The 25849-nt window shown below is 44.6% G+C and overlaps 1 protein-coding gene across 1 annotated transcript in view; it reads left to right on the top strand.

Moving 5' to 3' along the window:
* Positions 1-16332: 16332 nt before the first annotated feature.
* The window catches only part of SLC4A8 (solute carrier family 4 member 8), a 626941-nt gene continuing 617424 nt past the window's right edge, over positions 16333-25849 (top strand). The window contains exon 1 of the mRNA XM_069230889.1: positions 16333-16615. Within this exon, the coding sequence (XP_069086990.1) occupies positions 16502-16615 (114 nt within the window). The 5' untranslated portion in view covers positions 16333-16501. The remainder of the gene's footprint in view (positions 16616-25849) is intronic.

Raw genomic sequence — 25849 nt, 5'->3', positions numbered from 1 at the left:
CTCCTAGACTCTACTTGTGTTGAGTGAGTGTGTGAATGTTGGGACGGGAAGGCCCCCCATATGGCAAAGTACGTGTACTGTTGCCATAACTGACCCCAGTGAAAAATAGTCTGTTATAGTGACTTTATTTTGGTTAGAATAATCACAAAATCATGTGTACATATGCTGCCGACTTAGGGCCGAAACTGACATGACTAGAGACACTACATTCTGTGTCTTTAGTCATGCATCTAAGTGTTGGTGGCAGTGTAGAGTCCTTCAGGGATCTGTAGCAACATGCCCTTTTACCTGTTCAGGGGTGTCTGTGAGATGCCTACAGGCCTGTGTTAGTAAAGTTTCACTAACGTATCAAGACTAAACCCTTCACTTGCATCCATTTGTGAATGTCAAGTGCATGTGAACGTATGGTGTTTGGTGGCAGTATTCCATATTGTTTGAAAATCTGTAGTTATGGTTTTACCAGTAAGATCCATTGCAGATTGCTCCTGGTCTGACATGGCACAAGACAGAGGTTGTGAAATAGTCCCTGACAGTGGAACAGTATTGCCTGCATTCCTGAGGAAAAGCATGACACTCTAGCCATAGAAGTGTGGAGGGATGGAGATAGGATTGCCTTTAGAAATTCTTTGTGATCTTTTTAGCAAGGGATTGCTGTTTAGTCCTTCCCGAGCACTGCCATTAGGTTAATGATGATGGAATGGGAGTGGGCAAACAGAGACCTAGTGAAATTGCAATTTCTAGGTAAAGCCTGGGTTCTTTCCTTTCCTTTCAGTGACTACCCTGGAAGTCTGATGAGAGCCAAGTAGAGCACTTATCACTTACTGTACTCATGGTATAGATACACCTGCTTAGGGCCAGCATCGTCACTACCTGCTGGGAGGAGCCACCACCTTGCACAAAATTCCTGTGTGCTCTGCAGAGGAAAACTAACCTGTGGAAAAAAAAAACCAGGCAACCCGTTTTCTCAACCCATTCAGTGTATACACATCCCTTTGCTGAAAATACCATATGAAAGTGGGTCACAAATTTCCCAAGTATGTTCCACTTCCAGCTGCTTCTCTCCAGAGAAGAAACTTTGTTCGAGCTGCTGTGTTCCAGGACTGATATATCCACTAGGCGGTCTCCACCAGATGAGGAGGCATCTCCTGATTTCCGTAACCTTTGCTGGAAGACACTGTGGGTCTGCTGGTGATCCTAGCAGCCTTGTCATGAAGGAGAAAGCCTACCCATAGGAGAGAGCCTAGCTGCCGAGCCCAGCGTGAGAAACAGCTCAGTGTTAATGACAAAGTAAGGAATGCCTGATATGGAGACTGCCATGGAGAAACATGCAAACCTCATGTGATGACTATTCCTTCATTGCACTTTCGTGATTACTTCAGCACTGTGGACTGAATGAGGAAGATTCTTCCACCTTGACCACTGCAGCAATCCGCTAGATGTGCTTTTGTGGCGCTGGTGCCATGCCAGCCAGCTGACTGTGCTGATGGTGGATACAGTAGGCGGGGTTGCCTTGATAAGCCCTGTTGAGCATGAAAGCCTGCCTCATGCTCCTCCACAGGTACATCTACACTTGATACCCACAAGCACACACCACAGATGGTAACACCACTTACCTGAGAATGATTGATGGTTTACTTTTGGATAACAGAGTTGAGTGGGATGATTTATTGGATATTGTATTGTATTGTATTAGTATTAATATAGCGTTTACTACCCCTGACAAGGCGTCAAAGCGCTTTTCGGTAAGTAGCACGCTACCCTGGAACCCAACAAGAATTAGTGATGGATTAGTATCGGGAAATATGAGTACAGTTTTAGTATTATTATGAGTTAATTTGAGCCGCGGATATGAGAGTTTATTAGTTAGATTGACTGGAGTAATGGAGGGGTGGAGGAGGAAAGAAATCCAGAAGTGTTAATTGGGAGTATATCCCTTATTTACTCAACCCAAAGGCTTGGGATGAGTAAAGGGGGATGGAGGAGGGAAGAGTCTGTGGAAGGGTTAGGGAGATCATAGTAGGGTGAGATAAATGAGGGAGAATTTAGTAGGGTTGTGTGGGAGGTCATGGTAGTAGACTGAGGTTTGGTGAGTTAGATGTGGAAGCGGAGGGAAGAGCTTAGGTAGAGTTATTTAGGAGATGAAAGTAGTAGGATGGATTTGGGATGAGTCAGAGTGGGAATGGAGGATAGTTTGATAGAGACATGACATATGATGATGGGTAGATAAGTGTGATAAGATGAGAGCAGGGATTCATAGATTTCTAGTATAACAACCTGCCCAGGAGCCATGCAATGACCCACGAACATGCCAAGCACAGAAACAACATATACACATACATACATACATATATATACATACACACATACACACACATACAAACACACATGAATACACACACATATGTACATACAATACATAATTAGAACCATGGGTAAATATACTTATTCAAACAGGTTTAAAGAGTGTGTGTGTGTGTTTTTTGTTGTTATGACATAGTAGTGATACATATTTTCTAAATAACTATACATAACTAGAAATAGACACATAATCAGAAAAAATATTTATCAGCATAGGCATATGCAGTCCATAGTTGTTCGAATATGGTGGTTATGAAGGAAAGAGACAACTATTGAGTAGTTTTCTGAAGACAAGAAAGTTATCTGCGGCTCTTATAGTTGGGGGTAATGAATTCCATAGTTTGGCTGCTTGAACTGAGAAGGATGTACCACCTATAGTCTTTTTCTTGTATGCTGGTGTTCTAAAGCGGGGTGCCAATCTTGAGCAGAGGTTTCTTTGTTGGATGTATTTGGTTATTTTGTTTCTGATAAAAAGCGGTCCTGTTCCATGTATAGCTTTGTGGGTGATACAAAGCAGCTTGAAAATGCATCTTCTGGCAACGGGTAACCAGTGTAATGCTCCCAAGGCAGGGGAGATGTGGGTTTGCGGCTTTAAATGTAATATTAGCCTGGCTGCAGAATTCTGGATACGTTGCAGTTTTTTCATAATAGATAGAGATGATCCATGGTAGAGGCCATTGGCATAATCCAGTTTGGATAGTACAAGCGAGATAGTAGCTTGCACCTTGTGTGGAAATCCGAGGTGGGGGAAGATGCGTCGTAAAGTCTTCGAGGTGATGAAGCTTGTTTGTGCTAATTTGTCCACTTGGGCATTCATAGTTAACTTGGAATCCATGGTGATTCCAAGGTTTTTAACTTCCTTGGATAATTGAGAAGGTGGTCCGAGATTGTCAGGCCAGACGCACAGAGGGTCATAACTTTTCCAGTCACCACATATGAGTATTTCTGTTTTGGAGGTATTTAGTTTGAGATGGCTCCAGGTCATCCACTGATCAACGGCTCTGAAGCAACTGAAGATTTGTGAGTTTTCAATGTTTTTGGGGCATTCTAATTTAAGTAGTATTTGTGTGTCATCTGCATAGTTGTAGCATGTGAGACAGAAACCATTGATCAGTTCTGGTAAAGATATCATGTAGAAGTTGAAAAGCAAAGGTGAGATAATTGATCCTTGGGGGACCCCTGCTTTTGTGAGGTAGGGTTTGGGCGAGAAGGGGGGCGAGTAGATGATATTAGATCTTTTTTGAAGATAGGAAGTAATCCAGTCGAGAGCAATCCCTTGTATGCCGGCTTCATGGAGTCTTTGAATTAGGGTGTCATGGTCAACTGTATCAAAGCCAGCCGAGAGGTCCAAGAGAAGTAGTGCAGAAACTCCATTGTGGTCGACTGTGTTTTTAAGATCATCCCAGATTGCTATGAGTGCCGATTCAGTGCTTCTTTCTGGGTGGAATCCAGTTTGGAAGTCTGAAAGTATAGAATTGTCTTTAATGAATTGTGACATCTGGGCGAATGCTGCTCTTTCTATCAATTTGCCCAGGAAAGGTCCATTTGTGATTGGTCTGTAGTTGTTGGGGTCTTGCGGGTCTAGGTTTGTTTTCTTTAATAACGGTCGTATGTATGCCTTTTTTAGGTCTACAGGAAAAGTTCCTGTAGTTAAAAAGTTGTTGATGATTCTTCTTACAGGTGTGGCAGCAGAAGTAGATAGAAGAATGTTCTTGAAGATTTGTGGTGGGCAAGGGTCAGAAGGGCAACCAGAAGGTCTGCTTGCTTTGACCAAATCCATAAATTCACCTTGGGATATTTGTTGGAAGGAATGTAGAGGTTGGGTTGGTTTATTCTTAGAGGGTATTTTAGGAAAGGGGTTGGTGCTGATGGTTTTCTTCTGTTTTTAATAGGAGTCCAATGTGTCTGCCTTGGTTGTGTAGTGAGTTGTCAATTTGTTTGTGAAATCTTGAGTAGTGGGATGATTTCCTTCCATGCATGTAGGTTTTCGAAATTCATTGAGGATTTTATAAAATTCCATGGTTGTAGATTGAGCATTTTGAATTCTGTCTGAGTAAAACATTTTTTTTTAGCTTTTTTGATTGATGATTTGTATATTCTGTTAAGTTTGTGTAGCTGCAGTTTGTCTTGACTGTTGTTTGTTTTGAGCCAGGTCCGCTGCAACTTTCTGATTTGTTGCTTTATCTTTTTAAGTTTTGTGTTTCTCCAAGGTGTTGGTTTTCTTTTGTCATGTTTTGTTTTTCTGAGTGGTATTAGGATATCAAAAGCTTCCTGTAGCCACTCATAAAGTTTTGGCACAGAATTAATTGTATCTAGTTCTGTGTTGGCTGTTAGTTGTGTTTCTAAGTCATCCAAATTGAGTTTGCTCTATGGTCGATAGGTGCATGTAAGTAGTTGTAGTTGTGGGGTGTGTTGATTTGTGGAGTTGTATGTCGGAGAGTTATCAAATGGTGGTCTGACCAAGTGATTGACGTGATGCTATGAATAGTAACTAGTTCAGGCTTGGCAAAAATGACATCTAGGATGTGTCCAGCGATGTATGTGGGATTGTGTACAATCTGATGTAGGTTCAATGCGACTAGGCCAGTGGTGATAGCTTTTGGATGGGGCATATTGGATTTGTCAAACCAAATGTTTAGATCCCCAAGAATGCATAGGTTGGAGTATAGTGTAATAATGTTTGAGACTGTGTCTAGAAAAGCATCTGGGAATGTGGAGTTGTTAGGTGGAGGTCTGTAAAGGAGGAGAAAGTTACAGGAGGAAGTTGGAGTAGGGTGGCATCTGGGAAGATGTCCCTGCACAAGAATGGAGTAGTCATTTTCTACAAACTGATTGAAATGTCACAGAACTCTATGAAGCTGCTTGTTTGTAACACCGTGAGCCTGCAGCTGAGTTTAGGTCATGGTTACTATCATGTATGCATTCTGTAGAGGGCCCTGTAGAACACCCCTGTAGATCTGCTTACTCTACATGCACTGCATCAAGTTCAGCTGTGATTAAAATCCTTACCTTTTCCTAATAGACAGGCATTCAGCTGGGCATTACTTTGTTGCATTTATTGTGTGATTGTTTGAGTTCTGAACCTGTATGCCACAGAACCTCCCTCAAATGTTTTGGGCTGCTTGCCACTGCAATCCTGAAAGTCAAGTGTAGAAAGGGTGTACTTGGCTTCTTTTACTGACCTACAAGGGAGTAGCTTCAGTGGCGGTGTGTGGGGCGTTACACTCCCCCTAATAAATGTATTTTGTGAGAAATGGTTGGGTGCAGGTGCTTTCAGTTGAGTATGGTGAGGTGTCTGTCGAATTTCACCAGGAATTTTTACACACACAGGCAAAAACGCACAAACACACGCTCCCTCTCCCTGTTTGGAAAGACTTCAAAAATGTTGGTTATTTCACAAAATAATGTGCTTTCTCTTACTTAGTACACCCACCAATCCATATTCCTCTCTCTTTCCACTGCCCTTAAGCCCCTCTTGTGCACCTTGCTTGTCTTTTAATGTATTATAGCATCCTGTGCCAGCATCATTTTGGGAAATCTGACCCCCCAGCCAATCATACTGACCAGGCTATGCCCCTGCAAACCTATAGTGTAATGGGCCCAGTGCACCACTGGCAAATACTTCAACCAACAAGGTTGGGACCCTGAGCCTTTATCTGCCAGTGGTTACCGAATGAGGCTTAACAGTGAGTGAGTTACTCAGTGAATAAAGTTTGCAGCACCTTGGCAAATTATGTGAACCTTCTGGCAAGGTTGGAATTCTATGTGTGATGCTGTTTCTGTATAGAGCACTGAACCTCCTACACTACAAAAGGCCACACCTTGTTAGTTTCCTAATAAGTCTAGAAGGCCCCTTCAATAAAAAAAAAATGTATATTCCTCTGAATCCATTTTAGATCCACTGCAAATTTCAAATAGCCCGGCAAATCGATGGAATGAGAAGCAGTCTACCGTCAGATCCAGTAGTATTTTGGACTTCTGGACAAGGCTCAAGCAGGCCTCTTGCTATCAAGGAGGAAGGAGTTGGTGGTTGGGTTCTTATTGGATGGCCATAAACTATAGACTTCTTATGCAGCATTAAAAGGCAGTGGAGAGTAAAGGTACAGCAGTGCACAGGATTAGTTCTGTTCCTGAGGGGAAATGTAGATGATATGACTAATGCCATGCCATACAGGAGCACAGCTGATGACATGAGGTGCCATGTATGATGTATAAATAATAACAATTGTAGTTCTTTGTATGAGGTTTTATGAATGCCCCAACAGTGTTAAATGTTATTAAAATTATTTTATATATTGCTGACTATCCCCAATGAGATGTTGAATCACTTTACTGCGAGTAGCACGCACTAGTGGTCAGTGTGTTGGTTATAAGGGTTAGTCTTGTTGCTAAAGAGTCGCATTCCATGGATTTACTCCAGTTTTTCTTTGTGATATGTTAGTGACTTAGGTGTGAACTTTAGAGGAGGCTGTGTGAGAAGCAAATGCTTGCTGGAATTAATAGTTATGATTTCAAAAAAAGCTTAAGACAGCCAGGCATGAGATTTAAAGTAGTTTATGTACAGTAAAGGCACGTAGAAGCGAGGCAGAAGTGCATTAAAAAATAAGGGAGGGAAAAGTAAAGGTTTAATTCAGTGTCAATTTTTCATGCAGAATGTTAAGAGTATATCATGTGGAGATTTTTTTTGATAGTTTGCAACCTCTGGATGTAACCCGTGGAAAGAAACACTCTTATTTTCAGATCTAAAGGAATGTGCCTTTTAACAATCTTTCTAGAGACATGGGCAGATGTTTGCCCCACTGCAAAAAGCAAACCCAATGCCTATTGAGACTTCTTTATGGGCAACTGTCAAGCAGTGTGACATGGGACATTGATGTACATCCTAGTACCTGTATCATAATTTGACAATGCCATCACAGACCCACTGTACACAATGGAAGCAATACTTTTAAAGCACTGAAAAGCCCTAACTGTGTAACTACCACAGCAGTATATTCACTATTATAAAGTATTGCTACCGTTTATGCAAATCATTTACACCATATGTAAACTACACCTATAATATAAAACATATTTTATGCAAACACTCACCAACATAAATATGACGAGGCAGTTCACAAGCACACACCATAATCATCATTAGTGAAGTCAGGGGGTTATTTACAAGTCCTGTGCTCCGCCGGTGTGCTACTTTCTGTGATGCACCGGCGGCCCATTGTGCAGTCCCATATCTATAAGGCCACGCAAAGCCACTTTGCTTGGCCTTTCATGGCCTTGTACACATGGTGTAAGGCAACACAGAGCAAGTCACAGCGTTGCCTTTCAGTGCATGAGGGAGGCGTGCCATGGGCGTTGCGGTGGGTTTTCCTGTGCAACACCCATGGGTTATGGCACATTCTCAGATTTACAAGTCAATGTAAACTTGAAAATGCATTCAAATCTTAAACCTCCCCAGGGGAGGCGCAACAAGGAAAAATACATTTATTTCACCTAGTTTTTTCCTCTATCTATGTGTGCTGCATTTTGCATCTTCGCCTTGATCACCACCTATCCTTAGGGCACAGTTTGCTAGAGGCTACTAGGGGGTCACTTTCCGGCTGCGGATTGGGGGAGATGACAGATAATCCTGGAATTCCTGTCCCTGAACCAAAGGACCATTGTCTGATTTAATTTCCTCAGGCAGGCCGATTAGGGTGAATATTTTCTCCAACATGAGCTTCACTTTTGAAAACACTGTTGAATGTGCCAGTTCCACAATTGGGAAATTGGTGTGGGAGTCTATGAGCACTACTGTGAGACGTCCATCTTGGAAATTACCAAAATCCATGCTCACTTTCGACCAGGGTTTTAGGCTCTTCTGTTATCACCGGGGCTGGATGTGAGTCCCCACTGGGTGACTGCACATGAATGGCAGCTTCTCACTCCCTCATCCACTGGAGTGTCCATCCCTGGGAACCACACCTCATCACGTAGTCTTGCCTTTGTTTTGACTATGCCCTGGTGACCTTGGTGTGCCAGTTTGATCACCCCGGCCCACAGACCTTGCAACATCACTATTTTTCAACCCCTCAGCAGCAGGCCTTCTTTGCTTTCACTCAGCTCATTCCACACTCACCATATCTGGTTCATTGTTATTTCCTGTGCATGCATCAGAGACCAGGATCCATCAGGGAAATGTTTCCACTGTCTCTGGTATAGGGTCTCCTTTGCTTAGGAGATGCTCTGATCTCTCTCAGTTGCTTCTTGGATTTATTGGATGGTGAGGGCTTTGGGGCATGCTTCATGCACGATCATTCGCACAAAGTTCTCTGCTCCTTCACCATCTTCCATCTGCTGTTTTCCGTCAGGAGGTTGAGAGTGTCTTGACAGGTAGTCTGCTGGATTGCTGGCCCCTGGACAGTAGATTACTTCAAAAGAATATGGCTCTAGCTGCATGGCCCACTTCTCAATTCTCAGGTGCACCAGGTGATGTGGAAATTTGCCCAGGTGGAACAGCTGTTGCTCACAACATTGTTCCTTTGAGGGGCAGTGGTACGGTACTTCCGAACATATATATTTCTGCTTTGCTGCATGATAATGCCAGCAGCAGTGTGATTCGATTGAATTGCCTGCCCAATCTCTGTTTGGGGCTTCTTGATCTGTCTACTCGTTGAGGGATAGCTGTCGCAGGGCTGTCTTCTTCAGGTACACTGTCTTGTATCCTCGCTTCCCACTCCTGCACACCTTTGCAAAGTGGTTTACTTTTCCACATGTGGAGCAGAATCACTCTCTGGCTAGGCAGATGTTTGGGTACCTGTGTTCTATCCTGCAGTTGCCACATCCTCCACCTGATTGTCTCAGGTCACTTTTGGATTGCATCAACACGTTCTTCTTTTATGTTTGTACTCTCTTTGGGGCCCACCCCCAACAGCACCTTTGCTTAGGGCTGCTTCCATATCTTCAGCCCTGCTGTTCGATAGCTTGTGAGACAGGGTTAAGACTAGTACGTCATCCAAAGAGAAGGCCTGGCTGCTGCAGGATTAGACTTCGGAGTACCATTGACTTGTATCCTGTATTACTTGCGCACAGAGCTCCTCCGGTTGTTTGATATTCACGCACTTGCATTCCAGCTTCCACAGGCATGCATAGAACATGTCGACTGACTCTGCCCTGTTTAGTTTGAAGTGCTCATAATCGAGATTTAGCTGCAGGTCAAAATGTCTGTTCAGGACTTTCACAGCAGCGTTGAAGTGTGCATCCCCGTCTGTGTTTAGTTAGGCCTCAAATAGATAGGCAGGACGATGAGCACCGTCCCTGATGAGGGCGACAGCTGAGCTGGGCCGGGCCAAAGGGGGATCCTCACCAGCAGGTGGGGCTCAGTCACTTCCAGCATTGGCCGAATTGCTGAGGAGCGCTGCAGTCTTCTCCTCACTTTTTGGCCAGGCAGCATGCTTCAGTGTGCACTGTCTGGTGCAATTGTGGGTTGCTGTGGGGTGGCAGGGACATTGCATGTGTGGGGCAGTCACTGGCCTCGTCGCCAGTATGAATCATAAGGGTGCAGTGTGTAAGCATTACAGGTCACTGCTGCGGAATAATGAACATGCACACCCTAGACAACTGTTTAAGCAGTGACCACGAGTGACCACGAGTGACCACTTGCTCATTTATTTATATCTACGGGCCCTGCCCAGCCCTCGGAGTGAAAAAGTGGTAACAAAGTATTGTACATCCTGGGTGGCACTCTACAGAGTGTAAACCTGCTTCTAACTGCGTTCATTGTGGACACATGGGGTGAGCTAAACACTGCCTGCACCCTGGAGAAAACGGGATCAGGACGAAATCCACTTCCAACTGGTGAACGCTCCCTTGCTCCGCATAAACTCTGCCTGTGCCTTGTCTGCCTGCTTCGCTGCTGCTGTCAGGGGTCAGGAAAGGGGTGGCACTCTACAAAACAGGAGAAATCAATATCCATACCAAATGGAGTGTTACTGAATTGTTTATAGGTGCCAGGATAGAGAACACTGGCAGTGTTGTTGTTGTTGGTAATCTCGATGCTCCCAATTCTCAGGACATGTGTAACGATTTTCAGCATTCTATCCATTAAATAAATACACTTATATAATGCCCTTTGGGAACTTTGTAGTAGTTTGGCACAGTCACTAGCGGTTGCCCTAATACTACTGAATAACCGAGCCAGATGGTAACTCTGGTCCTGCCCATACCACTGGTGTGGAGGTGCCAAGAGTGTGGTCCCTAGCTGATGAGCGGGTATTCTCAGTTGTGTTGAACTAAGATATTTACTACAAACATTATTGCCAAGAGGGCCAGTGGCAGACAGGTGTGGAGAGCTGGCATCTGGTTTCCCATCCATTTGGTTGATCCAGGTTCCGGTGTCCAACACAATGCCGAAAGTCGGATCTATGCAAGATTTTCAGGATATCTTCTGTTTCAAATGCATTTCACATAAATGTGTCTTATATGAAGATTTTATATAAACCTGACCCTCCTGGGGCTCAGTTGGTAACCCAGTGATGGACATATGCTGTAACACAAGTATACATTGTCACAATCACAGTGCCAAGGATGTCCATACTGGCAGAGCGAACTGGGACAGAAAAAAGACACGGCAGCAAAATGAAACTACCCCCCATTAGTGAGTTGGAAAGCTAAAAAGAGGCCAATGTTTGCAAATTGGTGCAGTTTTGAACTTGTAAAGAAACACTGTGCGAGTGTTTTGCAAGGCATGGAAGACTGCATGGATTCGAGCTTACTGCAGGCAATGTTTGTTTTACTATTGGGAAGCCATGGCAAACCCATGAAGACTCCATTGCTTCCATTCCATATGTGCCCTCTAGCTGTGTAGGGCTGTTGTGTAATTTTTGCCAGGGCTGATTTTGGTTCCCAGCCCTGCATGGATGTGTGCCATATTCATTGAAATGAGCCAATGATTTCTTGGGCTGTGTTCCAAGTATTTCTTCTTGAAAGAACGCAGTACTTTTAACATTTGAGACAGCTTTCTTTGACAAATAGGCTGCCCATGGTTACTACCAGTTTCACAGCTTCAGTACGGTTTCCTCGGCACCACAAAGGGAATACTTAACATTCCTTTTGAGTACACAAGCACCTGTTGTTGTCGGTAAAGGCTTCCAGCCGTAGGGCCTCTTCTATCCATGCTTAGTCACTATGCATCTGCCATTCACGTAGCGCTGTTTTCACGATGATGTCCCACACTGATTCAAGGACTCTGGGCCTGTAGCTGGCGGCGGTACGGTTGTACACCAGTGAGTCGACTTTGTTGCGTCACCTCTCTTAACACTGCTCCAGAAATAGCCTCGGCCCCCTTTCCCGGTTTTGGATACAACTTCTATATGGAATTTCCCACAAAGCTCCCTAAAGGTGTAGGGCGTGCCCTCAGCACGGCAGCGGCCTGGCTGCCAAGTAACCGCTGCTAGAAAGGAGCTCCTTATAGTTTACGCATTGTAGTAGAAAGTATTCGGAATACAAGTAACAAGCTAGTTCCTTCGCAGTGTATAGCGGTTGGAGTCGTGCTGTGGCACGGCAAATGCCTGTGCACTGTCACCATGACGCAGCTTGACTCACGTTTGTGGTATGTGACGCAGGCGTTGCTCACATGCCACATACCAGGTCACTTGTAATATTTCTAAATGTTTCATGACAGAATTTTGTGGCACGTTCTATTGAGAAGGGTTTTTTTCTGCGGCATAATTACAGTCCTAATAACGTGTTGTTGTATGGTGATATAAACTCATTTTCTATACTAACCAAGGTTCTAATAAACAATCTGTGTTAAAACTGTGCTTTGGATTGCAACCTTTCTAATTTAAGTATTACAATACTATAACCACTATTAATACAAATCAAGGGATTCTCTATCAAATCATAACTGTAAAGAAATGGCTCCCTGTTGCAGTTACCCCCACTTTTTGCCTGATACTGATGCTGACTTGACTGAGAAGTGTGCTGGGACCCTGCTAACCAGGCCCCGGCACCAGTGTTATTTCACCTAAAATGTACCATTGTATCCACAATTGGCAGACCCTGGCATCCAGATAAGTCCCTTGTAACTGGTACTTCTAGTACCAAGGGCCCTGATGCCAAGGAAGGTCTCTAAGGGCTGCAGCATGTCTTATGCCACCCTAGAGACCCCTCACTCAGCACAGACACACTGCTTACAAGCCTGTGTGTGCTAGTGAGAACAAAATGAGTAAGTCGACATGGCACTCCCCTCAGGGTGCCATGCCAGCCTCTCACTGCCTATGCAGTATAGGTAAGACACCCCTCTAGCAGGCCTTACAGCCCTAAGGCAGGGTGCACTATACCATAGGTGAGGGTACCAGTGCATGAGCACTGTGCCCCTACAGTGTCTAAACAAAACCTTAGACATTGTAAGTGCAGGGTAGCCATAAGAGTATATGGTCTGGGAGTCTGTTTTACACGAACTCCACAGCACCATAATGGCTACACTGAAAACTGGGAAGTTTGGTATCAAACTTCTCAGCACAATAAATGCACACTGATGCCAGTGTACACTTTATTGTAAAATACACCACAGAGGGCACCTTAGAGGTGCCCCCTGAAACTTAACCAACTAGCTGTGTAGGCTGACTGGTTCCAGCAGCCTGCCACACTAGAGACATGTTGCTGGCCCCATGGGGAGAGTGCCTTTGTCACTCTGAGGCCAGTAACAAAGCCTGCACTGGGTGGAGATGCTAACACCTCCCCCAGGCAGGAGCTGTGACACCTGGCGGTGAGCCTCAAAGGCTCACCCCTTTGTCACAGCCCAGCAGGGCACTCCAGCTTAGTGGAGTTGCCCGCCCCCTCCGGCCACGGCCCCCACTTTTGGCGGCAAGGCTGGAGGGAACAAAGAAAGCAACAAGGAGGAGTCACTGGCCAGTCAGGACAGCCCCTAAGGTGTCCTGAGCTGAAGTGACTCTAACTTTTAGAAATCCTCCATCTTGCAGATGGAGGATTCCCCCAATAGGGTTAGGATTGTGACCCCCTCCCCTTGGGAGGAGGCACAAAGAGGGTGTACCCACCCTCAGGGCTAGTAGCCATTGGCTACTAACCCCCCAGACCTAAACACGCCCTTAAATTTAGTATTTAAGGGCTACCCTGAACCCTAGAAAATCAGATTCCTGCAACTACAAGAAGAAGGACTGCCTAGCTGAAAAACCCCTGCAGAGGAAGACCAGAAGACGACAACTGCCTTGGCTCCAGAAACTCACCGGCCTGTCTCCTGCCTTCCAAAGATCCTGCTCCAGCGACGCCTTCCAAAGGGACCAGCGACCTCGACATCCTCTGAGGACTGCCCCTGCTTCGAAAAGACAAGAAACTCCCGAGGACAGCGGACCTGCTCCAAGAAAAGCTGCAACTTTGTTTCCAGCAGCTTTAAAGAACCCTGCAAGCTCCCCGCAAGAAGCGTGAGACTTGCAACACTGCACCCGGCGACCCCGACTCGGCTGGTGGAGATCCAACACCTCAGGAGGGACCCCAGGACTACTCTGATACTGTGAGTACCAAAACCTGTCCCCCCTGAGCCCCCACAGCGCCGCCTGCAGAGGGAATCCCGAGGCTTCCCCTGACCGCGACTCTTTGAATCCCAAGTCCCGACACCTGGGAGAGACCCTGCACCCGCAGCCCCCAGGACCTGAAGGACCGGACTTTCACTGGAGGAGTGACCCCCAGGAGTCCCTCTCCCTTGACCAAGTGGAGGTTTCCCCGAGGAACCCCCCCCTTGCCTGCCTGCAGCGCTGAAGAGATCCCGAGATCTCTCATAGACTAACATTGCGAACCCGACGCTTGTTTCTACACTGCACCCGGCCGCCCCCGCGCCGCTGAGGGTGAAATTTCTGTGTGGGCTTGTGTCCCCCCCGGTGCCCTACAAAACCCCCCTGGTCTGCCCTCCGAAGACGCGGGTACTTACCTGCAAGCAGACCGGAACCGGGGCACCCCCTTCTCTCCATTCTAGCCTATGTGTTTTGGGCACCACTTTGAACTCTGCACCTGACCGGCCCTGAGCTGCTGGTGTGGTGACTTTGGGGTTGCCTTGAACCCCCAACGGTGGGCTACCTTGGACCAAGAACTAAGCCCTGTAAGTGTCTTACTTACCTGGTTAACCTAACAAATACTTACCTCCCCTAGGAACTGTGAAAATTGCAGTGTGTCCACTTTTAAAACAGCTATTTGTGAATAACTTGAAAAGTATACATGCAATTTTGATGATTTGAAGTTCTTAAAGTACTTACCTGCAATACCTTTCGAATGAGATATTACATGTAGAATTTGAACCTGTGGTTCTTAAAATAAACTAAGAAAAGATATTTTTCTATACAAAAACCTATTGGCTGGATTTGTCTCTGAGTGTGTGTACCTCATTTATTGTCTATGTGTATGTACAACAAATGCTTAACACTACTCCTTGGATAAGCCTACTGCTCGACCACACTACCACAAAATAGAGCATTAGTATTATCTCTTTTTGCCACTATCTTACCTCTAAGGGGAACCCTTGGACTCTGTGCATGCTATTCCTTACTTTGAAATAGCACATACAGAGCCAACTTCCTACAATAACCATTCGTTGATTGCAAAGAGCTTAAAAAGCCCATGGTGGGGACATTTGAGGTTTTGGGGTAAAAGTTGAGTACTCAGCCTAAAAAAAAGATTATTGTGTGAAAGGGAACATTACTGTGGGACTCAGATTGACTAGGTGAGATCACAAGTGGTCGCAGCTGTGTGCGATGGTTTTCCATAACATACACTTAACAAGCGAATTGGTCTCGGACAAACCTACGCGTCAAGTATTCCAGAAAATATAACAAAATGTTGGTCTGTGCAAACACCAGCTAGTACAACTTTGGCAAAGTCAAGCAGAGTGACAGATGAGTATTCTCAAGAAAAACATTACGGACATGTGGATGTTCCAAATCCAAAGAACTAGGTTCTAAAAAAGAGGATAATACAAAAATTACTCTAGAGTTGATGAACTAAAAAGATTGGTGTTTTCAACAGTGAACATTTGGTTACTCTCAACAACCCTAGAGATTCTCTATGAAGTTGTAAAGCCCTCCTGCGAGGGTAGTTGCGTGTTGGACGCTATACAAATGCTGGTGATCTAGAAAGACCCACCTCCACCTCCCCGTGCTTGAAATCTTGGAAAATAAGTTACAGACGCGGTCTGCATAGAATTTCAATGAGATATGTTTAATATCTCCCTTTATAAGTGAACTGTTGGTATATAGACATATACATTTGCAATCACTGAGTGTGAGTCTCTGCTTTTCGTACGCACACTAATTTTTTTCAGGTTCAATCCTCCCAATTGAGATTAATCATGTTTGACACCCTAGAAGCATTTTTCTACAAAAATACTTCAAGCTGTTGGTCATCGAAACCTCAGTTATATGGGCACCGCAGTGCAATAATCTTTGATTTGGGGACTAAGTATGCTAAATAACCATTTAGAGTACATGCTGCATAAAGGTTATATACAGATGAATGTATAAATGGGGGGGGGGGGGGGCTCTATAACTTGAATCTAGCTAAAAAGTATCCGCATGATGCATGCAATGATACATTTTTTTAGGAAAGAGAAAGAAAAACAAACTTGAAGAGATGCCGCATTTTGTGCTTAAATAGTACAGTCTCGTTCAGAAATCTAAAAAAGAAGTAATGTGTGTTTTCGACCTCATCAAGTTAAAACAGACGTCCACAGGCATCAAGTCACACTGAAACGCCAGACCTATTTAAACTTCCTATGAATTAGATAGTACTGGCTAATTTTTTTGAAGGGCACAGTCGACGACTTGCAATTGGGTGGTCAGAGCAGGACAGCAAGCACTTTGCTGGAATGTGAAAGTGAGATAATGGCCAACGTCTTTTAATGAAGGTCTCTTGGATGAGCCCTTGGAGCAGAGAGGAGGTGTCGTTTCACGACACTAGAATTGTAGCCGACTCACATCATTTGGCAGGCAGTGTCTGTTTCGGGCTCCTTACGTGCGGCCGGTTGAGCTTGTTTCTCCGGCCGGTCCTGGTTGCAAGCAGCGCTCGGTGCAGTGTCGGAGATGGAGGCTGGCGCGGTTGCAGTGTGCGGCTGGGACTGCAGCAGCGGATAGCCGGCAAGGGCGCTGGCGGCGCACCAAGCATGTCCTCTGCCTCCTTGAAGACCCTCAGCACCTTAAGGTGCAGCAGCAGCTCCGCCCTGGCCATGCAGCACCCGGCGGGGAGCTTGGAGTCGGAGAGCGTCCTCAGCTACCAGGTATGTGCATCCTGGAGAGCAGGCGGTGCTCGGCGTCACTGCAGGTGCAGAATATTCCCTGGGATGGGCATATGGGCACATAGGTGCTGAGTGCCTCCAGGATGTGGATCTCAGTAATCAACAGGAACAGAAAGGAACGTATGCATGCATATACGTGATACAGAACATCGTCCTCTGCGTATTTAAATACATAGATGCGAACACCACCGCTACCCGCATTCCAGCATTTAGATGAATTCTGACTTAATAAAATATTTAGATTTAAAGGTGGCATATGACGTCAATCTCAGTATATAGGTGCAGAATGCCCTAAATCAGTGGAGTTAACTGGTACCTAGCGCCCCTATACACATGCAGTGAGCAGTGAATTTAAATATCGGGCTATATGTGAGTTTTATCTATAGGTGGAAAATGTAACCAGTATGTGGAAAGGACAATGTTAGATGGGGAATGCCATGTACCGAGTACATGCGTGCTTGTATCTACGTGTGGTGGTAGGGTATGATGGAGAAGTGAATGTCTGCAGTCAGTATGCAGGTGCTGAATATATCGGGTGTGTATCACTAGGTAGGGGATTCCCTTGCTACGTTAAGACTATCCTTAACACACAGTGCCATCAGTATGCTAATGGTAGATACAGAAGTGCGGCGTACCATAATTCTCTATTTGCCAATCTATGTGTGTAGATGGTACTTCATCAATATATAACTCTTTATCAGTGTGCACATACAAATATATAGATGCAGAAGGGCATCGATGTTTCAGTACCAAATGCAACTAGTATTCTGCCATCCATAGGTATGGACAGGATGCCGCCAATTTATCCACTCAATACATAATTGTAGCAGAGTTATATTATGTTATTATTATTATTATTATTTAGTATTGCATGCATATGTTAAACACATAATGTCATCGATATAACGTTACAGGATATGGTCAAATCAAGTCAATAAATGCAAGTGGGCATGCGTGTACATATATATGATCATTTATGGAATGTCATCAATATGTGCACATGGATATGTTAATATATAAGTGAAAAATACTATCAACCTGCAATTCATAGATTACCTATATGTACATATTATTAATTGGTAGTTGTCTAGCGCTTTCCTATCCACCCAGAGTGCTTTATATACAGAAGCCTAACAACATGTCATTAATAAACCTATATATTAATATAAATGTATATATGTATAGTTTCCAGATGCTGTCAGAATATATTGCACTGCATGTACAAAAACTTTAAACAATGACATAGAGTAGTGTGATGTTACCTACAATGAAAACTTGCAGGCACATGTTAATACGTAGGTACATAATATCTTTCACATACAGACACATAGCATGTATAAATAAATGTGTGTGCATATATATATAAGAATTAGATTGTAAAGTTACTCTTTGTACTCAGCGTTAGTAAGCATAGACAGTGATTAGGTGTTAGGAGTTGTTAATGTTTGCATACATAACACCGCTGGTATGTGCATCTCTAAGTTACGGAATGAATGCATATATTAATATAAAAATACAGATGATGAGTAATGGCTGAATTTATAAAAGCAAGTGTAAATGAATATGTGAAAGGTACATTTATTATTCTGACGAGCATGTTTTTGAATTTTGCTACATTTGAGTGTGTGTGTATATCTATCTCTCTCTCTCACTATATTTATATATATAAATATAAATATATAATAGAGGTAGAGAGCTATCGAGATAGGCGATCGTCAAAAATTGGCAGAGTTCCAGGTATAATATTACCTGTGAATTCCTCATGGAAAGTGCAACTGAATTGTAACTCTTCTGCTTTTATTGTGGTCATTTAACATAATGGAAGGATACATAATGGGCCAGCAGAATACGGTCCAGCAGTGCCATCAAGAGGTTCTAGTGACATAAGAAACCATGAGGCAAAGTGACTTGTAAATGCCACCAGATCCCCAAAATGCCTTTGTTACACCCTAACACGTGTCCCATGATGCACTTTTTAACACACATCATAATTTTGGTACTTTAGCATGAAATAATTTTTTTTTAAACAAGACAATATCCACTTACCAGAGAAAGGTAAATAAGGGACTCCACTCGTTAGTTGCTGTTGTTAAACACTTGAAAGGTGTTACATTTCTTGTCTAATAGGCAGCTTTCATTGAGGCTGTTTTGTTGTATTAAAAAGCGTGTCTGCTTGTTTAAGTAGGTGGTTTTGCACCTGCTGCAAGTTTATCTGATAATGGGCACCAGCTAAACACTCATTTCCTGGAGAGGATGTTGATTAATCAAAAGGCAGCAAAGAAGCTGACCAACTTGTTTGTCTAAATTATCATATAGATAATTAGCAGATAAGAAATAATTCAAAGCAAAGTAATAGCGCGCGCCTTTTGGATGAAATCAGCATTTTATGGGAATGGTTGGATTTCTGCTAATCGGTGGAGATAATTCATCGGAGTGACATCACCATGAAAAAACACGCACTTAACCTTTCAGCATATGATTAACATATCTTCGCAATGCATATTTCTTGCGGTTCCCCCTTTTTCTTCACCTCCCTAGTCTCCCTTCGACCTCTCTCCCTTTAGCGATGCGTCATCTTTTTGATCTCTCTCTTCCTCTCCCCGATCCTCACAATCATCCACCTACTCTCCCCCACCCTCTCCAAGTGTATCCTAATATCCATCCTTCTCTCCTTCCTCCCCCCCCTTTTCTCATTATTTCGCTCTTTCTCCCTCAGTGACTCAGTCACCGACCCCCGTCCATCTCTCCCTCTTATGCAACGCGCCGTCTTTGGTCGTCCCTGTGCTTGGATGTGCCAGTATGCCTTATGTTGTTGCCACGCTCCGCTGGCCGGATTAAATGAAAATGCTATGTGTTTCTATACTTTTTTTTGGAGGTATGTCTGTAGAATTTTGTACGCACGCACCTCAGGTTAGCCAACCCTGCAGTGGTTACCAAGGGCGAGGAAGCAGTGACCTTCAAGAATGTAGTTTGAATGTGCCCCTCGCTCGAGTAGGTGCTGGTGTTTGGTTGTCGTGTTTGCCATCTGTCCCACTCTTCTTTTTTCATCTTGTATCGAGGGCATTTAGCTCTGTTCGGGGTTAGTAGGGCGCGGGGCTCCTGAAGGATTCCTGAATTTTATCTTCTATTGTCTGCTCGGTTCACAACCTGAAAGATATAAAATCTGCCCTCCCTGTGCTACATCTCACGGCCTCGTTACTGCCCCAATTCCCCTGCTTTTCACCTGCCCCATGCTTCTTTCTGACCCGGTTTCCAACCCCCTAAGTGCCTCAGTGTCTGCCCTGCGTCTCTGTCTCCTCTGCCCCAGCTACCCGTTCCCTCCCACCGAGCAGTTCACTGTCGCACTTCCCTGCTTCCCGTCTACCCCTGTCCACGGCCTTCTGGCTGCCCCAGGCCATTGCCTCCTACTTGCCGCAGACCTCTCTCTTCTATACATCCAGCGCTGTGAGTCTGCCATAGCTCCTTTCTTCCTAGCTGGTCCAGCTCCCTGAGTTCTGTGTCCAACTTTGTGATTCTTGTCTTCTCGACCTTCCTTCCGTCTGCTCCAGTTACTCAGGTTGCCCCCCTACGTGCCCCTGATCCCTGCCTGCTATTTGCCCAACCCCCGCTTACTGTTTACCCGGGCTCCCTGCACCCCCACTCCAGCCTGCCCCGGCTCCCTGCCTTACCTCTCCGAGGTCTGCGCCCTTTCTACCACAGCTCCATGCTTCTTGCGAGTCTGTGCTCGTTGCCGTCTGCTTCAGCTTGTACCCATCTGCCCCAGGTACCCCTACTTCCTCTTGCCTACCCCAGGCCCCGCTGCCGCCTCCAGCAGCGTCCTTATTCCCGGACCCTGCTGTTCGCTGAAACTCCCTTCCAAGCCTAAGTGTTAGCTACTGGCTTCCTGTGTTCCCTCCTTCACACTTCCCTGCCAGCTCCATTCCCTGCCTCCTTTCTCCCCCCAGTTCCCAACCTCCTATCAACCCCTGTTCCCTGCCTCAACTCTACCCAGCCCCCTACATCCTGTCTGCCTAGCACCCTGCTGTCTCTCCCAGGTGCCTGCTCCCTGTCGGCCTTAGCTCCCACACATCTGCCCCAGCTCCCCCATATCTGCCCCAGCTCCCCGTTTTGTTTTCTGTATCCCTGCCTGCTGTCTGCCCCATCTCATATGTTGCCTGCGCCCATCTCCTGCTTGTTATCCGCTTCAGGTTCTTGTCTTCCATCTAAGCTAAACACCCTGTTCTGAGCCTCAGGTTTGCTCCAGCTCCAGTCTTCCTACCTCCTGCCCATCTGCTGCAGCCTTCCCAGCCTTGCTGTCCTTCGTACTGCCCTAGCTGCACGCTTCCCAGCTGCTGCAGCTTCACACAGACTGCAGTAGCTGCTTGACTCCTAGGGTCCCTGGCTCCTTCACCTGCCCCAGTTCACCAGTCTGCTCCAGTTCAGTATTATCTGTCTCAGCTCCCTCTCTGCCCAGTTTCCCTTCCCCATTCTGTTTTCCCCTACTTCTTCTCTCCTATCTTTCCGCCTGTCTGCCCATCTCTCTGCTCCAGCTCCTTGCTTCCTAGCTCCTCTAGTTCCCTTCTTCCTATCTGCAACTACTGACGGCTTCAGATCAATCCCAGGTGCATACTTCCTGTTTACCTTCAACCCTACTTAATAGTCTTATTTGGATATACTTGTGGTGCACGATCACTGTGGTTTCTTGGCGCTACCACGATTGCCCTTCTTGTGAGAAAGTAAGAAGACCATCTCACCAGGGAAGGAAGACAGACCCTGTAACGGAGAAAAGATCCTAGCAACTACTGTTAAAGCGCTAGGCGTTGAGTGCCTTTGTGAAGTGTAAGAAGGAAGAAAGCGTGCACAGCGATAATGGGTTGGAATCCCAGATCCCGGCTGCTGCTGCAGAAAGTGCCTCATCACCATAAGTGACTGAGCGAGCTTGTGGAACATGTTCTCACTGAGCGCAAATGCCTTACTGGTTCATGACAAACACTTTGATTGGCCAGCAATCCTGGCTTCTCTGTTTAAATGCACTCATGCACTGTGGTCATGACTTTGAAAATAATTTTTTTATGAACTTGAAGTCAGTGTGATTTCTTCAGACCAGAGGAGACGGAGTGACATTTCCTAAGGCCAGACAGCTGCATACAGCATTCCCATAGTCAACATGAGACTGTATCAGCGCAGTGACTACTGGACATTTTAGAGTTGAGTCAAGAAATGGCATTAATTTGCTTAGTATTTCATATGGAATAAGCAGGTCTTGGCTATTTGAGATAAATGGGATCAGGAATAAGGTCTGAGGCAATATAGATGCCCAGGTCCTGTACTTTGGTTGAAGGATAAGGGGCGGGGGAACAGAGAGTAAAACTCCTAGAAAGTTCATGCTTCCAGATCATTGGTGAAGTTATAAGTATTTGTGTTTTACTCTGGTTTAAATTTAGACTTTTTTGGGCATCCTCTTGAGGTTAGCATTGAGACTATCTGTTAACAGGGTCCTGGGATACTGCACAAAAAGATCTGAAAGACTGAAAAGGAGCTGCGTTTCATCGGCATACACATAAAACTTTGCACTCAACTGAGGTGTTTATGTTAGGGTCTCATATAGATTTAGTAAGAGTAATAGTGATAGAACGGATTCACGGTTGCAGTTTGAGATGCTGAGCAGAAGGGCGAAATGTAACAGTTTGGTGACGATTGGTCAGGAAGTTGATAATCCACATCAGCAGAACACCATTTATGCCAATTGATTTAAGGCATGAAATCAGCATCACATAGTCAACAGTTCCAAAGGCTGCTGGGAGTTCCAGGAGCAATAGTGTTCCTAGACTCTCTACATCCATATATCTGAAAATATTCAGGACCAATAGATCAACTAGTACAGTAGATCTACATTAGCAGAACCTCACTTGAAGCGGATCAAGATTATTTTGAGACTCTACAAAGTTCGATAACTGAAAAAAAAAACAGCTTCTCCCACACCTTGGACATATAGGAAAGAAGTGATAAGTGATGGAACAGAAAGTGTTCAAGTCAGCTGGGTCCAGAGAACGTTTTAAAGTAGTAGTCTACTCCACACATACGTCCAAGCTTGTGAAACAATACCTGTTTCCAAAACTAAAAATTTGTAACAGTTCTCCACAAATTGTGACAACCATTTTTTGCATATACTTTGCTGGGCAAATGTCAGAAGGGGAACCAGTAGGACGACCTCTTGACAACATTTTGATCAAATGCAATTGAAAATTGGTTGAAACTCGTTAAATGAAAGACTTAGAGGCTCAAGACAGCGCAATACATCTGCCCAGCTCCCTGCTTTCTATCTTCCGTCATTCCCTGCTTCCTATCTGCTGCAATTCTTGACCTGCTATATACCGCAGCTCCATAGTTCATATCATCCACAGCTCCCTGCTTTCTGTGTGACCAGGTCTCCCCACTTTCTGAAAGCAGCAGCTCTCCACTTTATGCCTGCTGTAGCTCCCTGCTTCCTGTCTGCCACAATCTCCACTTCCTGTTTGCTGAAACTCTCTGCTTTCTGACCCAGCTCCCTGCCTTGTGTCTGCAGGAATGTGGAACAGATAAAATATCCGTTTGTCCATGGGACGGGATGCTTCATAAATCTACTTGTCCTGTGAAAAAGCCCTCTTGTTGTTTTGGCCCTAGTCACTAAGATGACAAATTATGGCAGTTTTTTCATTATATCAGAGTTCTGATAATAGCCTCCCTTATTAGATCAGGGCTCATCTTCTATCAGGGGATGGATACTGGCAAAGTTTTGGTTTTGCCTCATTTTCCACAAATATATACACACACTTCCGGGGAGGGGGCAGGACGTGGTAGTCCCAGTTCTGGTACGATCTGTGTGCCTGTGCACACCCACAAACTTGGGTATTTAAGAATATTCACCAGCTCTCCAATCTCTGCTCATGCTGAAAGAGGTTGGAAATTTACTTCTGACAGTGGCAGGACGAAAACTTTTTCCAGGGTGGTGATAGAGGGTTTGTAGCGAAAGTGCATTTAGAATTGCAAACCGCATTTATGCATTAGTAAATACACATGCATATTTGCTCATGTCAATTTGGATTGACAAAATGTCGCTTGGAGTGCAGGTTCTAGGGCTACTTCTGTAAACTATTGTGAACTCATGAAGGTTGTAAATCTGCACCAATGCAAGAACATAACCAGCGGGTGCACTTTTATAATTTTTCTTTTGGAATTGGGCCCCTAATTTATTTTCATATTGCCCATAATATTGTTATTTTACATTGATTCTCCATTTGTCATTTAAAAATAATGACATGTTCAACTACTTTTTACTTAATGACACCTCAGAGAAATGGCATTTAAAGTTTTCCAAATCGTTTTTTATTTCATATCGCAAACAGTTTTTGTGGACATTTTTATTTTGGGAATAAACAATCACAAGTCTTGTTCCAATACTTACGCATGTATTTGCAAATAACCAGAGAGCATTCTATGAACGTTCTAAGTAGCCTCAAATTGCGCAAACGATTACATTTTTTTTATATTGGAACCGCTGTCAGTAACGCAAGCTGAGCTCACAACTCAATGCGTTTCCATGGAGCCATCACACTAATGGTAGAGGCTTTGCATTAATGAATCATATATGCACGTTTTGTGCTTCTTATGCTTATGGTTGCAAACCTTTCTTTAGTGACAGACAGTCCTCTTTCACACATCTATAGGTGGTCCTTTAAACTGGCAACCAAAGAGTTTATACTGCATGCAGCTGTGCCTGCTAATCAGTGGGCAAAACAAACATAGAAACTTCTAATCTTTTATCCCAAACACTATGGGTTGGATGATGAGAATTTCATACTTTTTGTCTGCCCCAGCTCCCTCCCCCAATTTTTTCCAAGTGGAGGTCTCAGGGCTAAAAGTGACCATGGAAAATGAGCTCATAAGAGCCCCATGATGTAAAGAGTGAGTGTAGCAAGTGGATCTTGCCGCTTTCCAGAGGATTTCTAGGGGTAAAGTGCACATACGGAAAATAAAATATACATATTTGTATGTACATATTTCTTCCGGGAAGCAAGGAACTCAGGCAAAACATATATCTTAGTTCCTTTGTCCCATATGTTCAGCCCCGCCCAGTGTCCTATCTCTTAGCATCTCCTGTTCATTCCAACTCCCTGTCTCCATTCTGCCCAAGCTGTCATCCTCCTTCCTGCCCCAGCTCCATGATATTTGCCTGCCGTCTGTCCTTTCTCTATTTCCTGCATCCAGGATGCCTGCCTGTCAAGTACCACCACACCCTTTGACACCATATTTCCGTCATATCTACCTGGTATGTGCCATGGGAGCCCCGCTGAATAACCGATAATGGACCAGAATGGACTAGAGCATGTGCCTAGTGCTGTTAGCAGCCTGTTACCCATGAGTCTGGTGGCTGTGATATGATAGTACGCTGGTTAGCAGCCATCTTGTGGCTGAAGGTATTAACTCTCTTTAGATGTACTGGACGGATGGCCCTTCCTAACTGACACAGTTGAGGAAAGCAGAATGCTGACATGAGGGCAGAATGCATATTTGTGGTGAAATCCTGAATTCTTAATGTCCTAAAGGAAGTTTATGCTTTCCCAAAAAATGGTGGTGATGGGTTCAACCATCCTTATTTTCCTTGGCCTGAGGAGGAGCCTAATATCTAGATGTCTCAATCCTTGGTTTTGTTGTCTTCAAGTCACAGTGGGGGATTTACCCTAGGAACTTATTTTGGGAGATTGAGAACAGTGTGCTGCCTGCCTGTCAGCTGTGAAGAAGTTAATGCATCAAATTATTATCAACACAATTGGAGTGAGATCTTGTGCTCTCTTAAATGGAGAATTGGTGGTGTGAAGTAGATCTCTTTGTTTGCTTGAAATGCAATTGCATCTCCCACACCACTAGCAAATCTAGAGTCTACCCTCCTTTAGCTCTTGCAGGCCGGGTCTTCTCTAGTAGCCAGGAAATGATTATTGAGACTTTGTGGGTGTTCAAGTGGGTTGTTGTGTAGATGCTAATGATTTGAATGGAAGAATGCTCTGCACTGATCTGTGAATGCTCATATATGTATATATGACTGTCTGCATGTTTAATGGTTTGTGAGCGCTCGTGATTTGGGTGGAAGGGCTAGTGCAGTGTTTTGTAGTTGCGTTTATATACCACTTCTTATCACTGACAAGGAACCAAAGAACATCATTGGACTTAAAGCATGGTGCACTGTATCGAAGGATGTTC

This window comes from Pleurodeles waltl, chromosome 4_2 (genome assembly GCF_031143425.1).
Source record: "Pleurodeles waltl isolate 20211129_DDA chromosome 4_2, aPleWal1.hap1.20221129, whole genome shotgun sequence".
Taxonomy (NCBI): Eukaryota; Metazoa; Chordata; class Amphibia; order Caudata; family Salamandridae; genus Pleurodeles; species Pleurodeles waltl.
This window is presented reverse-complemented; position numbering and strand designations above follow the sequence as displayed.